Genomic DNA, 15900 nt, shown 5'->3' with positions numbered 1-15900 from the left:
ACCTGAGCAAAAAGTGGGACCCAGTCTCTACTAAAAATAGAAAAACTGAGGCAAGAGGGTGGCTTGAGCCTGAGTTGCTGTGAGCTATGATGCCATAGCACTCTATGCAGGGAGACAGCTTGAGTCCGTCTCAAAAAAAAAAAATCTTGCTGGCAGTGCCTGTGGCTCAAAGGGGTAGGGCACCAGCCCCATATGCCAGAGGTGGTGGGTTCAAACCCAGCCCTGGTCAAAAAAAAAACTAAAAAAAAAATCTTGCACTGATGACTAGTGTGCCCTTAGACACACCTCCTCTCTGTATGCCTGGAGGGCTCAAGCCTGCCTTTAAGGTGCCCATGTGAGGCTGAAGTTTTGAGTAGGAGAGTTGCCCTCTCCTACTCAAAAGGTTTCTGGAGTCTAGCATGCCCTCCCCCGGGAAACTGTACAAAGTAGGAGTAAAGCAAAAACTGGATAACATCCAGACAGGGCTTTCAGCCCAATTTAGGGACAGGAATGCCAAAGGCTGAGTGTTTTTACCCAACAGCCACAACACAAGTGACCTTTAATTGCTTTGACAGAGCAAGAAATGTAAGTCACATCATTCCACCAGGCTGCCCTTTCCTTTTCTGCAGCCTAGGAAACAGGCAGTCCTAGGGCAAGAACCCTGTCCTTAGAAACCCTGTCTCTTGCTCTGACACACTAACGTCACAGATTTCACCAGATAGCCTAGTGCTACAGGCTGGAGCAGAGCTGCTGCCTTTAGAGTTGGAAAGAGCCTGGCTCAGGTGTGGCAAGCAGTGATAGCAGGTACAAGGAGTATCAGGCCCCTCATGTGGGTCCCTCCTCCCCAGAGAACATGGTTCCGCCTAGGTATACTCGGGTGTCACTACCTACAAGCTCACTCTTCCAGGAAGTACCTGGGGAGTCCAGATAAGGGAAAGGGGCTTGGGCTGGGCCTGAGGAAGTGGTCAGCCAGGATTTGGGGTGACTGACAGGGGACAGCTAAGGAGGCTGCAGCCTCTATAACAGGCAGCAGGCACGGAATATTAGCAGGTCCTTAGACTCAGTAAGCTTCAGTGAGACACTCTCATTGGCCCCAATGAAGAGGACCCCACCACGCTGCAGGGAGATTGTTGTCTGGGCTGTGGGTGTGCTGGCTGTCACTGTTCCATGCACCATCAGGAGGATGCTGGCAGAGTCTAGTGCCAAGACCTTGTATTCAATCATGGAGCCAGGGACCTGGGCAGGAGGAAACGATAAGACAGTGTATTTAGACTCTGCTCCCATCAGCATATGGGCCTAAACAACCCCCAAGACACGAGGGAGAACACTGCCACCTTCTCATTGCTCAGGCCCTATCAGCACAGAGGCCTGTGTATGGGGAGGAATTGGCAGGCCCTGTGGCCAGCCCCCACGAAGTGACCTTGATGAGAAACCTAGCCCCAGGTATACTCCACTTTAGGACCCTTGCCAGGGTTTTTCATGTCAACAAAAAAGATACCCATCATAGGCCCTCACTTACCTCCATCTTCATAATGGTGAAGTCTGGCACAGGGGGGTCATAGATGGAGAGGTAGGGGTCTTCCTGACTCCGTGTTGGCAGAAAGATCCTGTCCTTGCTGGCGCTGGGAGTATAATTGAGCATTTCACACAGAGTTGGCACATCGATGAACTTGGGTGTCAGGCCAGCACGCACTGTGTTGTCTGAACATGCCATGCACTCCACACAGTCTGGGGACAGACAGTTGTCATGTGCTAAGCTAATAAAGGATGTAGGCCGTGAAGCTGGGCCTCCTAACCTGAGATCCACAAACCTGATGCAGGGTCAGGGAAAAATCTGTAGGAATTGCATTCTCCGGGAGAATGCAGCTAAGATACAAAAACAGGTGACAGGTCATCTCCCTGATTATATTCCTATAATAGAATCCTGCGCATGAATAGATAAATAGCCAGCAGTCAAAATGTGACATCTTTCTGTGGGAACATGCATATTTTAACATAAAAATAGGTTGGTAGGGCAGACAAAGAAAGGCTGTGTAATGAGAGAGAGAGGAATGGCCTTGACCCAATATAGCCCGAGTTCAAAGTGTCGTTCTCACACTTACTAGGTTTAATATCATGCGGTCTCAACTTCATGGGGGTGGTGGGACGATTCAAGCTGTGTCCAACACTAAATGGGCATTCATCATCCCTACTGGGTGTTTCCCTGCTGAGCCCAGAAACCATCAGAGGTCAGAAATGGATGGTCCTTAGAGAAGGTCTCCTCGACCACCTTCTCTTGTCCAGACAGGCAAACAAAGCCCAAGGGGGATGACAGGCTCACTGCTAAAATGTTAAAAGTGTGGCTCACCTCCTTTTAGGTAGGCATGGGGCACATTGGCCCCCAGAAACATGGCCTCTCCTGGCTTCAGGGTAAGCAGGTTCAGGAAGTAGATGGCAAAACAACCGATATCTCCTGGGTACTGCTGGTGCAGGTGCAGCAAAAGCTCACCATAGATATCCTCCACGTTGTTTCCAGCAGCCACTGAGGATCACAGAACACCCCAGGCCACTCAGGGATACTGGGATACTCAGTGGTGTTCACAACCCCACCTTGGCCGGGGAATCCTGGGGAAAGGTCCTTGCCCACAGGAATACAGAAGCTATGGTGAGGGCGGCACCTGTGGCTCAGTCGGTAAGGCACCGGCCCCATATACCAAGGGTGGAGGGTTCAAACCCGGCCCTGGCTGAACTGCAACCAAAAAATAGCCAGGCATTGTGGCGGGCACCTGTAGTCCCAGCTACTCGGGAGGCTGAGGCAAGAGAATCGCTTAAGCCCAGGAGTTGGAGGTTGCTGTGAGCTGTGTGATGCCATGGCACACTACGGAGGGCCATAAAGCGAGCTGTCTCCACAAAAAAAAAAAAAAAAAAAAAGAAGCTATGGTGAGTCTGTTCTAGCCATACCCCAGGCCCTCTGGGGTCCAGCCTGTCTTGATATTCCAGCTTATCTTTACTGTATCTTTTTTTTTTTTTTTGAGACAGTCTTACTGTATTGCCCTTGATAGAGTGCCGTAGTGTCATAGCTCACAGCAACCTCCAATTCTTGGGCTCAAGTAATTCTCTTGCCTCAGCCTCTTGAGTAGCTGGGAATACAGGCGCCTGCCACAATGCCCAGCTATTTTTAGAGATGGAGTCTTGCTCTGGCTCAGGCTGGTATCAAACCTGTGAGCAAAGGCAGTCCACCCACCTTGGCTTCCCAGAGTGCTAGATTACAGGCTTGAGCCACTGCACCTGGCTTATTTATTTACTTACTTATGATTTATTTGGTTTTTATTTATTTATTTTTTTTTAGAGACAGAGTCTCACTTTATCACCCTCGGTAGAGCACCATGGCGTCACAGCTCACAGCAACCTCCAATTCTTCGGCTTAGGTGATACTCTTGCCTCAGCCTCCCGAGTAGCTGGGACTACAGGCGCCTGCCACAATACCCAGCTATTTTTTGTTGCAGTTTCGCTGGGTCCGGGTTCGAACCCACCACCCTCGGTATATGGGGCCAGTACCATACCCACTGAACCACAGGCACCGCCAAATGATTTATTTTTTTTGACAGTTTCACTTTGTTGCCCTTGGTAGAGTGCTGTGGCATCATAGCTCCCAGCAACCTCAAATTCTTGGGCTCAAGCGATTCCCTTGTCTCAGCCTCCCAAGTAGCTGGGACTATAGGCCATAATGTCTATTTTTAGAGATGGGGTCTCCCTCTTGCTCAAGCTGGTCTTGAACTTGTGAGCTCAAGCAATCCACTGACCTTGGCCTCCCAGAGTGCTAGGATTATAGGCAGGAGCCACTGTTCTTGGCCTTTTTTTTTCCTTTTTCTTTTTTTTGAGACAGAGCCTTGCTCTGTTGCCTGAGCTAGAGTGCTATGGCATCATGGCTCACAGCAACCTCAAAATTCTGGACTCAAGCAATCCTCTTGCTTCAGCCTCCTAAGTAACTGGGACTAGAGGTGTGCACAATCATGCCCAGCTAATTTTTTCCATTTTTAGTAGAGATGGGGTCTCACTCTTGCTCAGGCTGGTCTCAAACTCCTGAGCTCAAGCAACCTCCTGCCCCTGCCTCAGTCTCCCAAAGTGCAAAGATTACAGTTGTGAGCCACTGTGCCCAGCCTCTTTCGCCATACCTTGACTGTTCATACACCCAGGAATATACTATCCACTAAAAGGGCTAAAGGAAGAACAAGATTTCTTGCCCTCAGTGCTACTGGCATTTTGGGCCTCGTAACTCTTTGTTGGGCACTTTCCTGTGCACTGTTGGATGCAGCATCGCTGGTCTCCACCCACAGGATGCCACTAGCATCCCCAAAACAGTTTGAAAATGAAAAATGTCCTGACAGCTTTTTTTTGTTGCTGATAGCACTCACGCAAACATAGTGAATGTTCCTAACCCCACCTCCCAACCCCCAGACTTTCTGTAAGAAGTGTGGCAAGCACCAGCCCCACCAAGTGATACAGTACAAGGGCAAGGATTCTCTCTAAGCCCAGGGAAAGCAGTGTTAGGACAGGAAGAGTAGCTATGGTGGGCAGACTAAGCCAATTTTCTGGAAAAGGGCTAAAACTATAAAGATCATGCTGAGGCTTGGGTGTGTGGCGCCCAATTGCAGATCTAAGAGAATGCTAGCTATAAAGAGATGCAAGCATTTTGAAGTGGAAGGAGATAAGACGAGAAAGGGGCAAGTGATACAGTTCTAAACATCTTCTGTTTTATCATGAAGACGATAAAATCTTGAGATTATGTTCACTTCATCTGGCTGCAATTGGTCTTTGGGGAGGGAATAAATGAGAGCCATCAATAAAATTCCCTTCAAGGAAAAAAAAATATCCTAACAACTGACCAACGTCCCCTGGTTGAAAACCACTGCTCTTGGAGTTCAAAATCTGGTTAGTGAGATAACCCAGAAGAGTTCCATGAAGGATAACCAACTATGCCCATAAGCCTACGACTTTCCTGTTTTCAACACACAAAGTCCCATGTCTCAAAAAACAATGAATGAACAACAATAAAAAAGCTATGCTTGGATAAAATGAAGAGTGCCTGTGGCTCAAAGGTAGCATCTGGAGCTACCTAGCCAAGGGGCTGGGACTTCCAGATTAAGAAAGATGGGACCGGGCGGCGGCGCCTGTGGCTCAGTCGGTAAGGCACCGGCTCCATATACCGAGGGCGGCGGGTTCAAACCTGGCCCCGGCTGAACTGCAACCAAAAAAAATAGCTGGGCGTTGTGGTGGGCACCTGTAATCCCAGCTACTTGGGAGGCTGAGGCAGGAGAATCGCTGAAGCCCAGGAGTTGGAGGTTGCTGTGAGCTGTGTGAGGCCACGGCACTCTACCGAGGGCCATAAAGTGAGACTCTGTCTCTACAAAAAAAAAAAAAAGAAAGATGAATAGCCAGGCGTTGTGGCGGGTGCCTAGTCCCAGCTACTTGGGAGGCTGAGGCAAGAGAATCGCCTTAAGCCCAGGAGTTGGAGGTTGCTGTGAGCCGTGTGACGCCACGGCACTCTACCCAAGGGCGGTACAGTGAGACTCTGTCTCTACAAAAAAAAAAAAAAAAAAGAAAGATGGGACCTACTGCCTGTGCCACATAAGCTAACAGCTGGGAATTCCTTGTGCCTGGTGTTATTTGTTGTTATTGTTTATTTAAGGAAGCATGAAACAAAATTTATTGAGGAAGAGAAAGGCTTACAGAATAAGAAAGATTACAAAGTCCTATGTACTCAATTTCGATATGAGGACAATTAATGACAATTAAGGTTATGAGGGGGGAAAAGCTGAAAGAGGGACGGAGGGAGGGGGGTGGGGCCTTGGTGTGTGTCACACTTTCTGGGGGCAAGACATGATTGCAAGAGGGACTTTACCTAACAATTGCAATCAGTGTAACCTGGCTTATTGTACCCTCAATGAATCCCCAACAATAAAAAAAAAAAAAAAAATGAGAAAGCTTACAAAGTAGGATACATTCACCATAGACAGCAAACCAGGCTTCCATTGCTAGGGCAAGTAGGCAAAGAGGCCCTGCTTGGTATTTCTCACTGCTTGTATTGACTCCCCAGTCCAAAGGCCACATGACTGCACCCATCACAGTCATTTCCTGAACTCTCCTTAGTTAGCACAAGGTTGGGCCCACAGCAGGTATTTAAGGAAAGAGCCAATGATTAAGAGCTCTAGGCATCAGGCCTTTGGAGGACAGAGAGGATCCTCTTGTCCCCTTCTGACTCTCAGACCACGCCCCCCACCGCCAAAAAAAAGTTCATCCATGGGGAGCAGCTGCGGGACTGGGGAAAATCTCAGAACATCCAGATGGAAGGTATCCTAAGAGTCTCCTAGGCCAATCTGCCTTCAACCATGTAGAGAAGATGACCAGTTAGGAAGTAGCACTCAACCTAGAGGCCTGATTAACAAAGACTGGAAAAGAAATGCTAAGTTACCAACAGGCCATCTAGTTAGGCCCCTTTTAGTGTCCCACTTTGGCATAGGGATTGAGAGCCCTGTCCCCACATCCTGGTGTCTGTGCCAGGGAGCTGAGGCCAGAGCATTGCACCCACCACCCAGGCATACAACCATGCCCACCTTGCTGGGATATCCGCTTCACCAACAAGTTGAGCTGCTCCACCACCACCTTCTTCTCACTCTTCATCAGGTGGGAGAAACCGTTCTGCACAGCAGAGGCTACAGCCTGAGAGTCACAGCTCATGCTCTGCTTCAGCTGTGTTGCTGCATTATCTCCAACCAGGAACTGGAATTCAGGCACCTCTATAGGAAGGGGCCAGGACCAGGGGTCAGGCCCAGGACCCATATTAGTAATGGTTAAGATGGAACCCACAGAAGTGGGAGTTGGAGGGGACCTCTCTATCCCAATCCTAACCAAGGAGTCAGACAATACTAAACAAACTGCAGTTTGCTGTAAACAGGTAGCCATTGGCAACCACACCTGAGGCTCATCTCCCTTGCCTGGCCTACTGGCTCCAAAAACTCCTTCATGAGGCGAAAAGGCCATTCAGCTCCCATGGCAGTTTACCTTCTGTTACCTGTCCATGTTCCCATTCTGGTCTGAGTTCCCCATGCATCCCAGGCCCAATAAGCATGCCCTCAGCATTCTGCCCAACCTTACTCTTCAGAAAGGTTACAATCTCCTCCACAGGCCGGAAGCCACATAAGCCCTGGAAAGGGGTGAGGGCAATGGCCATCTCTGGTTTGTGGTTGGCATCAGGATAGTGCTGTGGAGCCTGAAGGTGCAGCTTCTCTGCCAGCTCCTATGCAGTGGCCAGAGGAAGAAGAGAATGGTCAGGGAGTAGCTATCACCTGTCAGGAACACCAGTGCCACCCAGTCCCTGCTTTCCACCTACCCCAGTCACAGGACAGCAGTGGCTTCCTACCTCTGGCAACAAGCCAAGTCAAAGCATGAGGCAGAAACTTGGGGTTCAACTAACCCAGAACAGAGAAATGGGCCAAATGTGGAGGAGAACTAGAACAGACTTTAAGAGGCTTGGTCTATGAATCAGGACACTTGAATGTCTGTCCAAGCTCTAACACTAACAAGCTGTGTGATTTTGGTAAATAAACCCCTTCCTTCTCTGGGTCTTACTTTAACTATCTAGAAATGAGCAGGTTGGACCAACAATTGCTTAGGATGAGACTTAGGGGCTTGTGTGGAAGACTCCATGGGGGTAGAGCTGAGAGTATGTGCTCTGCCCTGCAAGTTGAACTCTTCTAGACAGCAGGTTGGAAAATGGAAAATATGAATAGACTTGTGCTGGGTGAAGGAAGACCAGGAATAAGGCCCTGGAATGAGCTTACAGAAACTGCTCTGGCACAGTTCACTTAGCTTAGCTGCTGCATGTGTCACTACCATGTGGCGTAGAGCTAAATTGGGAGTTATCAGACCTGAATTTAGCTCTGGGCAGGAGCCTGGCATAGATAGGCTAAAAGCAACAGTGAAAGTCTTAAGTGGGCCTTGAGATACCAGTAAGCCCTTCTCTATCCTGATCGCTGCACCCCATGCTGGTCTTCTACCTTGTTAGGGTGTGCCTGGATAGACAGGGCTGTTTCAACTGAGAGCACTTTGAAGAGGAAGGGCAGGTTGCCATTAAAGGTGTCCTTGACCTTTGAGCCCAAGCAGTCTTGGTTCTCAGCAATCCATTGACCTAAGGTCTTCTGTGTGATCCGGTTGTCAAGAATCTTGGCATCTCCCCGGGGGTGTGTCCCCATCCACAACTGAAAAGACAGAAAGCTTGGGAGGGAAAGGAAAAGAACCTGGCACCCTTACTTGGCCTGCATCAATCTCAGTTACACTGTGTTCCCCACATGGCAACTAAGTCTTGAAACAGGTCTCCCAAGTCTGGGTACAAATGCTTATGCCACCACGGACATACAGGGAGGCAAGAGACCCCAGAATGTTAGAAGTCAGGAGATCCAGGCCTTTATCCAGGCTCCGCCTCTAATCAGCTATGGAGACTTGAACTAGTATTTCCCTTCTTCAGGTGTAGTTTCCTTATCTGCCCTATGACGAAAATGACACCCGTACTGAAAAGGTATGCCTCTCAAATGGTTCTGTGAGAGCTTAACATTCATTTATTTCAGTTTCAGAAGCAGAAACTGCCTAAATAAAGCCCTCTTATACTTTGGCTTTTTCTCTACTAAGTAGGCAGGAGAAATAATATTTTCTGTTAATAAAAATACAAAAACTAAGAGGTTGGGTGTGGTGGCTCAATCCTGTAATCCTAGCACTCTGGGAGACTGAGGCAGAAGGATCCCTTGAGCTTGGAAGTTTGAGACCAGCACAAGCAAGAGCAAGACTCCTTCTCTACTAAAAAAATAGAAAAATTAGCTGGGTGTTGTGATGGGTGCCTGTAGTCCCAGCTACTCAGGAGACTGAGGCAGGAGGATCACTTGAACTCAGGAGTTTGAGGTTGCTGTGAGCAAAGCTTATGCCACAACACTCTGGCCTGCACAAGAGTGAGACTCTGTTTCAAAAATACAAAAAAATATATAAATAAAAATAGTCAAAGTAAAAAACTGTCAAAGAGAGCTGAATTAAAATTCTCTAAGTGCTGAAGGAAGGTACTGGAAATCCCAGCTTTTTTTTTTTTTTTGGAAATCCCAGCTTATTATGACAAAACTCTCTCTTTTGGTGAACTATCTGGTGCATCAACCTGATGGATCTGAAGAGCCAAGAGAGCCTCCTGCCTCCTTGCTGTCCCCACATTTCTCAGCTGGCCCATTCCCTTTCATCTTACCTGCAGGTAAGGTGGGCTGAAATACAGCCCGGGTCTCACCTCTGCATAAGGCTTGTCCTCTGAAATCTGGGCTAGTGGGTCACTGCTGGCCAGCAGCTGTGCTACTTCACTGCTGGACCCCATCTTCCCCCAGGCATACTGCTGAACGGCACAGGAAAGTGGGAACACTGGGAACACAGACATAAGGTCACCTTCCATTCGGCTCTTCAGGTCGGACCCTAAAGTCCGGGGAAACCAGGCAAGAGCTAGGGGTTCCAACTGGCAACAGAGTTTGTAGGTTGTTGGATGAGACTCCTTCCCTCTGTAGGTCTCAATGTTCCCAACTGTAAAATGGGCAGCACGGATCTTGTGCTGACGTGAGGCAGAGAGCTGCGCTAAGGTGACCAGAAGGAGCAGGAGGTACCCAGCCCCAGGGTGATGCGACAGGGAAAGCGGCACGGCCTTCCCTCAACGGCTACAATCCCCATCGCAGGTGCCCCCTTCTCTGCCCAGCGCCCATCCATCTTTCCGTGAAGCTCAGGAGTGGGCACGACCTGGAAGATCATGCTGAGATTCGTCCCTCAGGACGCGCCCCCCCCCCCCCGACACACACACACACACACACAAAACCCCCCCTGCCCACATCCCGGCCAGCCGCTCACCTCTCGGAGAAGCCATTCTCGAGGTCCTGGACTTCGCTTGCACGTATGCCCTTCCCGGCAGCCCCGCGGCCGGCTGCGCCCGTGGCCTCACGGGAAATGCAGTTCCCGGAGCGCCTCCTGGGGCACCGGATCGGGCGTTCCGGATACCTCTCGTACCCGCCCACTTTCAGGAGGGCCCCCCCACCAGCCAAGGGGTTTCTCGGGTACCCGTATTCTTTACTTCTTTCCTTCCTTCTTTCGCAGGGTACGTAGTTACCGAAAACTTGCTAAGTTCCCCTGAAGGATGGATGCATCAGGGAACAAGAAAATGTTCCCTGTGTGTTTGCAGAGCTTATGTTCTGGAGAAGGGAAGACCAGCAAGTAAAAGTAACTGAATCATGCAGTGTGTTGAAAGGTAATAAAGTCTACCAAAAGCAAGGGAGCTGGCGGGAGTGGGAAGCAGTTTGCAGAATTTAAAAGACTGTCTGGTTCAGCCTTCTTGGAAGGTGAAATTTCAGCACGGACTTGGAGGTGAGGAAGGGAAGAGTGTTCCCCGTGCGGGGAAACAGCCAGAGCACACTTCAACTTCAGTTAAACTTCCGCAGCACATTTAAATTATGTTGATCAAAAAACAAAAAGAGGGGAAAAAAAGGAATACACTTACTGTGCTTTGAACTACTTTCTTTTTTTTTGAGACAGAGTCTCACTTTGTCGCCCTCCGTAGAGTGCTGATGCGTCACAGCAACCTCAAAGTCTAAGGCCTTAAGCGATTCTCTTGCCTCAGTCTCCCAAAAAGCTGGGATTACAGGTGCCAGCTACAATGCCCGGCTATGTGGCTCAGGCTGGTCTCCGACCCTTGAGTTCAGGCAATCCACGCGCCTTGGCTTCCCGGAGTGCTAGGATTACAGGTGTAAGCCATTGCCCAGCCAAACTACTTTCGAAAATAATTTAATTAATGATCTTTAAAATTTTTCTCAGCCTAGGGCCAGGCGTGGTGGCTTACGCCTGTTATTCCAGCACTTGGGAGGCCGAGGTGCGTGGATTGCCCGCGCTCACAGGTTCAAAGCCAGCCTGAGCTAGAGCGAGACCTCACCTCTAAAAATAGCCGGGCGTTGTGGCAGGCACCTGTCATCTCATCTACTTGGGAGGCTGAGGCAAGAGAATCGCTTAAGCCCAAGAGTTGGAGGTTGCTGTGAGCTATGATGTAACAGGACTCTACAGAGGGCTACAAAGTGAGACTCTATCTCAAAAAAAAAATTTTTTTTCTTGGCACACTTGTGATCCTCTCACGGTACACCAGTTGAAAATGAGCATTAGACTTCGCACCTGTAGCTCAAGTGGCTAAGGCACCAACCACATACACTAGAGCTGGTGGGTTCAAATCCAGCCCAGGCTTGCCAAACAACAATGACAACTATAACCAAAAAAATACCTGGGCGTTGTGGTGGGCACCTATAGTCCCAGCTACTTGGGAGGCTGAGGCAACAGAAACGCTTAAGCCCAGGAGTTGGAGGTTGCTGTGAGCTGTGATGTCACAGCACTCTACCCAGGGTGACAGCTTGAGCCTTTTGAGGCTCTGTCTCAAAAAAAAAAAAAAAAAAGAACGAACGAAAAGAAAGTCACTGAACAGGCTCGGCCCCTGTGGCTCAGTGGCTAGAGCGCCAGCCACATACACCAGAGCTGGTGGATTCAAATCCAGCCAGGGCCCGCCAAACAACAATGACAACTACAACAAAAAAGTAGCAGGGCATTGTAGTAGGTACCTGTAGTCCCAGCTACTTGGGAGGCTGAGGCAAGAGAATCGCTTAAGCCCAAAGAGTTTGAGGTTGTTGTGAGCTGTGACGCAATGGCATTCTACTGAGGGCGACACAGTGAGAATCTGTCTCAAAAAAAAAAAAGAGGGCGGCGCCTGTGGCTCAGTGAGTAGGGCGCCGGCCCCATATGCCGAGGGTGGTTGGTTCGGACCCAGCCCCGGCCTAACTGCAACCAAAAAATAGCCGGGCCTTGTGGCGGGCGCCTGTAGTCCCAGCTGCTCAGGAGGCTGAGGCAAGAGAATCGCTTAAGCCCGAGAGCTGGAGGTTGCTGTGAGCCGTGTGACGCCACGGCACTCTACCTGAGGGTGGTACAGTGAGACTCTGTCTCTACAAAAAAAAAGAAAAAAAGAAGAAAGAAAAAAATCACTGAGCAGGAAGGCGGGAATGTGGGAATGTGCCTGTCCATGAGTGAATAGCAAAGAGGCCAGTGTGGCTGGAGCAGAGTGACCATGACAGAAGGGAAGTGAGGTGGGCAGAGAGGAAAGACAGCAGGCAGAGGGTTTTAGAAGCATCTCAGCAACTTGAGGTTTGAGTAAAGAACTGGTGTGGTGTAAACTAACGATGAAGATGGTAAATGTCACATGAAAGGCCCTTAACTTCTCTGAGCTTTGGTTTCGACCTTTGTAGAATGGGGATGATGATGCCACCTGACACACTTGTTGGAGGGCCAGATGGGATGATGTGGGTGGGACGCCCGTAAGGCAGTCGGTGCTCTGTATCCTCTCATCCTCCTTGTCCTGAGTGCTACAGGAACTCAGAACTCCAACTCCTCCTCAGGACTGAGTTGCTCACCAATTGCTCACACAGAAGTTAGGAAGAGTAACCAAGAGCCCTGCACAGGGAAGGATGGAGTCTGGGCCTTGGCTGTGCTGTTATCATTGCTGTATCACATGGAGAAAGACGGACATTGTGATCGCCTCAGTAGCCAGCTGACCAGGAGCACAGCAGTCAAAACTACAGGGAACCAGGAGTCAGGGGTTACAGTCCCCACTCTACCCCCTTCATCTCCACCCCACCCTTACCCACTGCTGTGCACTGATTCCCACAGCCTCTACCACACAAATCTAAGAGAAAGAGGGAGCGCTGTTTTCTCTGTAATCTTCTGCCTAGGTGTGGACATGAATCTCCTGTGAGGAGATAAATCAGCCTGCATGTCAAAGGGAGGTTTTCCATACACTGTTGAATAATAAGATGGAAAACATGAGAATCTTGCAAATGGCTATCTCGGATACCTCTTACTTTGGAATACCATTCCTTTCCCTCATCCCCACTCCTCTAGCCATATGAACCTTCTCGGATAAGAATAAGGGATTAGGCCAGACACGATGGCTTGCACCTGTAATCTTACCACTCTAGGAAGCCCAGGCAGGAGGATTGCTTGAGATCAGGAGTTTGAGAACCAGCCTGAGCCAGAGCAAAACCCCATCTCTACTAAAAAATTAGAAAATTAGCCAGGCATTATGGATAGCACCTGTAGTCCCTGCTACTTGGGAAGCTGAGGCAAGAGGATTGCTTGAACCCAGGAGTTAAGGGTTGCTGTGAGCTAGGTTGATGACAGGCAATGTAGCCTGCAGCAACAGAAACTCTGTCTCAAAGAAAAAAAAAAAAAAAAGGGCAGCGCCTGTGGCTCAAAGGAGTAGGGTGCTGGCCCCATATGCCAGAGGTGGTGGGTTCAAAGCCAGCCCTGACCAAAAACTGCAAAAAAAAAAAAAAAAAAGAGGGGCGGCACCTGTGGCTCAGTTGGTTAGGCGCCGGCCCCATATACCGAGGGTAGCGGGTTCAAACCCGGCCCCGGCTGAACTGCAACCAAAAAAAAAAAAATAGCCGGGCGTTGTGGCAGGTGCCTATAGTCCCAGCTACTCGGGAGGCTGAGGCAAGAGAATTGCTTAAGCCCAGGAGTTGGAAGTTGCTGTGAGCTGTGTGATGCCACGGCACTCTACTGAGGGCCATAAAGTGAGACTCTGTCTCAAAAAAAAAAAGACTAAAAAAAAAAAAAAAAGAATGAGGGATTAGTTTAGGCTCAAAGGGCTCTCAGAGCACTCCTCACTATCACTGAAAACAGAGTTAGAATGAATCACTTACAGTATCCTGCACAGGGAAGGAAGAACTTGTTGGGACAGATGGAACCCCCATACCAACTTCCTCCAACACAGAAAAACTTTTTTCTTTTTTTTGAGACAGAATCTCACACTTTGTTGCTCTTGGTAGAGTGCTATGGCGTAATAGCTCACAGCAATCTCAAACTTTTGGGTTCAAATGATCCTCTTGCCTCCGTTTTTTTTCCCTTTTTTTTTTTTTAGTAGAGACAGGGTCTCACTCTTGGTCAGGCTAGCCTCGAACACATGAACTCAAGCGATCCACCCACCTCGGCCTCTCAGAGTGCTAGGATTACAGATGTGAGCCAGTGTGGCTGACCAGAAAAATCAACTATAATGGAGACTAGGGTGTTTGGAGAAGCTTCAATCCTTCCCTCTTGCTGCTTTATCTTAAGAAAAGAGCTTTTAACTAAAGAATGGGAATCCTTTTAAATTATCAGGCCCAGAGAGACATTAAAATGAGACAGCAACCATGTCCTACTCCCACCCCACCCCCTGTTTTGGAATAAGGTCTTGCTCTGTTACCCAGGCAGGAGTTCAGTGGCATCATCATAGTTCACAGCAACTTCAAACTTCTGGGCTCAAGAGATCCCCCTGCCTTGGCCTCCTGAATAGCTCGGATTACAGGTGTGAGCCCCCTGCCTGGCCCTCATCTCCTTTTGAGCTGTTTATTCAACTATGTTTCTTTCTTTTCTTTTCTTTTTTTTTTTTTTGTTGCAGTTTGGCTGGAGCCAGGTTTGAGCGACAAAGCAAAAATAGCCCGGCATCGTGGCGAGCTCCTGTAGTCCCAGGTACTTGGGAGGCTGAGGCCAGAGAATCATTAACACCCAAGAGTTATATGGGCGTTGGTATATAGGGCCTGCACCCTACCCACTCAGCCACAGGTGCCACCTGAAATATGTTTTTTTGTTTTGTTTTGTTTTGTTTCTGAGACAGAGCCTCAAGCTGTTGCCCTGGGTAGAGTGTTGTGGCATCACAGCTCACAGCAACCTGCAACTCCTGGGCTCAAGTGATTCTCCTGCCTCAGCCTCCCAAGTAGCTGGGTTACAGGCGTCTGGCTATTTTTTTTCCCCCTTGGTTGCAGCAGTCATTGTTGTTTGGCGGGCTCAGGCTGGATTCGAACTCGCCAGCTCAGGTGTATGTGGCTGGTGCCTTAGCTGATGAGCCACAGGCGCCAAGCCTATGTTTCTTTCTTTCTATACAAATTCTTTTTTTTTTTTTTTTTTTGAGACAGAGTCTCAAGCTGTTGCCTAGGTAGAATGCCATGATGTCATAGCTCACAACAACTTATGACTCGGGCTAAGTGATCCTTTTGCCTCAGTTTTTCTTTTTTTTTTTTGGTAGAGACAGAGTCTCACTGTACCGCCCTCGGGTAGAGTGCCTTGGCGTCACACGGCTCACAGCAACCTCTAACTCTTGGGCTTGCGCGATTCTCTTGCCTCAGCCTCCCAAGCAGCTGGGACTACAGGCGCCCGCCACAACGCCCGGCTATTTTTTTGTTGCAGTTTGGCCGGGGCTGGGTTTGAACCCGCCACCCTCGGCATATGGGGCCGGCACCCTACTCACTGAGCCACAGGTGCCGCCCTATTTTTAGTAGAGATGGGGTCTCGCTTTTGCTCAGGCTGGTCTCAAACTCATAAGCTCAAGCAATCCACCTGCCTCCACCTCCCAGAGTGCTAGGATTACAGACATGAGCCACCTCACCCAGCCTCTATATAGTTCTTTTTTGTTAATATTTATTTTTATTTTTTTTAATTTATTTGTTGTTTTTTTTTTTTTTTTTTTTTTTTGGTGAGGCAGACTCTCACTATGTCACCCTCCGTAGATTGCTGTGGTGTGGTTTCACAGCTCACAGCAACCTCCAACTCTTGGGCGTTAATGATTCTCTGGCCTCAGCCTCCCAAGTACCTGGGACTAGAGGAGCCCGCCACGACGCCGGGCTTTTTTTGCTTTGTCGCAGTTGTCATTGTTGTGTAGCTTGCCAGGCCGGGCTTGAATCCGCCAGCCTCCTCGGTGGATGTGGTTGGTGCCTTAACCACTGTGCTATGCACCACCACCCCCCACCCCAGCCTATTTATTTATTTATTTATTTAATATTTTTCTTCTCCTGCGGTTTTTGACTGGGGTCGGGT

The 15900-nt window shown here is 49.1% G+C and overlaps 1 protein-coding gene across 3 annotated transcripts; it reads right to left on the bottom strand.

Annotated features, from left to right (window-relative positions):
• Positions 1–504: 504 nt before the first annotated feature.
• Positions 505–9949, bottom strand: MPI (mannose phosphate isomerase). Of its 3 annotated transcripts, none has more exons than XM_053596009.1 (8): positions 9880–9949; positions 9239–9405; positions 8016–8216; positions 7114–7255; positions 6573–6755; positions 2327–2500; positions 1499–1707; positions 505–1215 (listed from the first exon to the last, which is right to left on the bottom strand). In XM_053596009.1, the coding sequence occupies exons 1-8, from the start codon at positions 9893–9895 to the stop codon at positions 997–999; spliced, it is 1311 nt and encodes a 436-aa protein (XP_053451984.1). In that variant the 5' UTR covers positions 9896–9949; the 3' UTR covers positions 505–996. The 3 variants fall into 3 exon arrangements, with proteins under 3 accessions (XP_053451984.1, XP_053451985.1, XP_053451986.1); XM_053596010.1 differs by having other exon boundaries at positions 9278–9405; XM_053596011.1 differs by lacking the exon at positions 2327–2500.
• Between the last annotated feature and the right edge of the window lie 5951 nt (positions 9950–15900).

This window comes from Nycticebus coucang, chromosome 6 (genome assembly GCF_027406575.1).
Source record: "Nycticebus coucang isolate mNycCou1 chromosome 6, mNycCou1.pri, whole genome shotgun sequence".
Classification (NCBI taxonomy): Eukaryota; Metazoa; Chordata; class Mammalia; order Primates; family Lorisidae; genus Nycticebus; species Nycticebus coucang.
The sequence above is the reverse complement of the archived record's forward strand: the minus strand, read 5'-3'. Positions and strand labels throughout refer to the sequence as shown.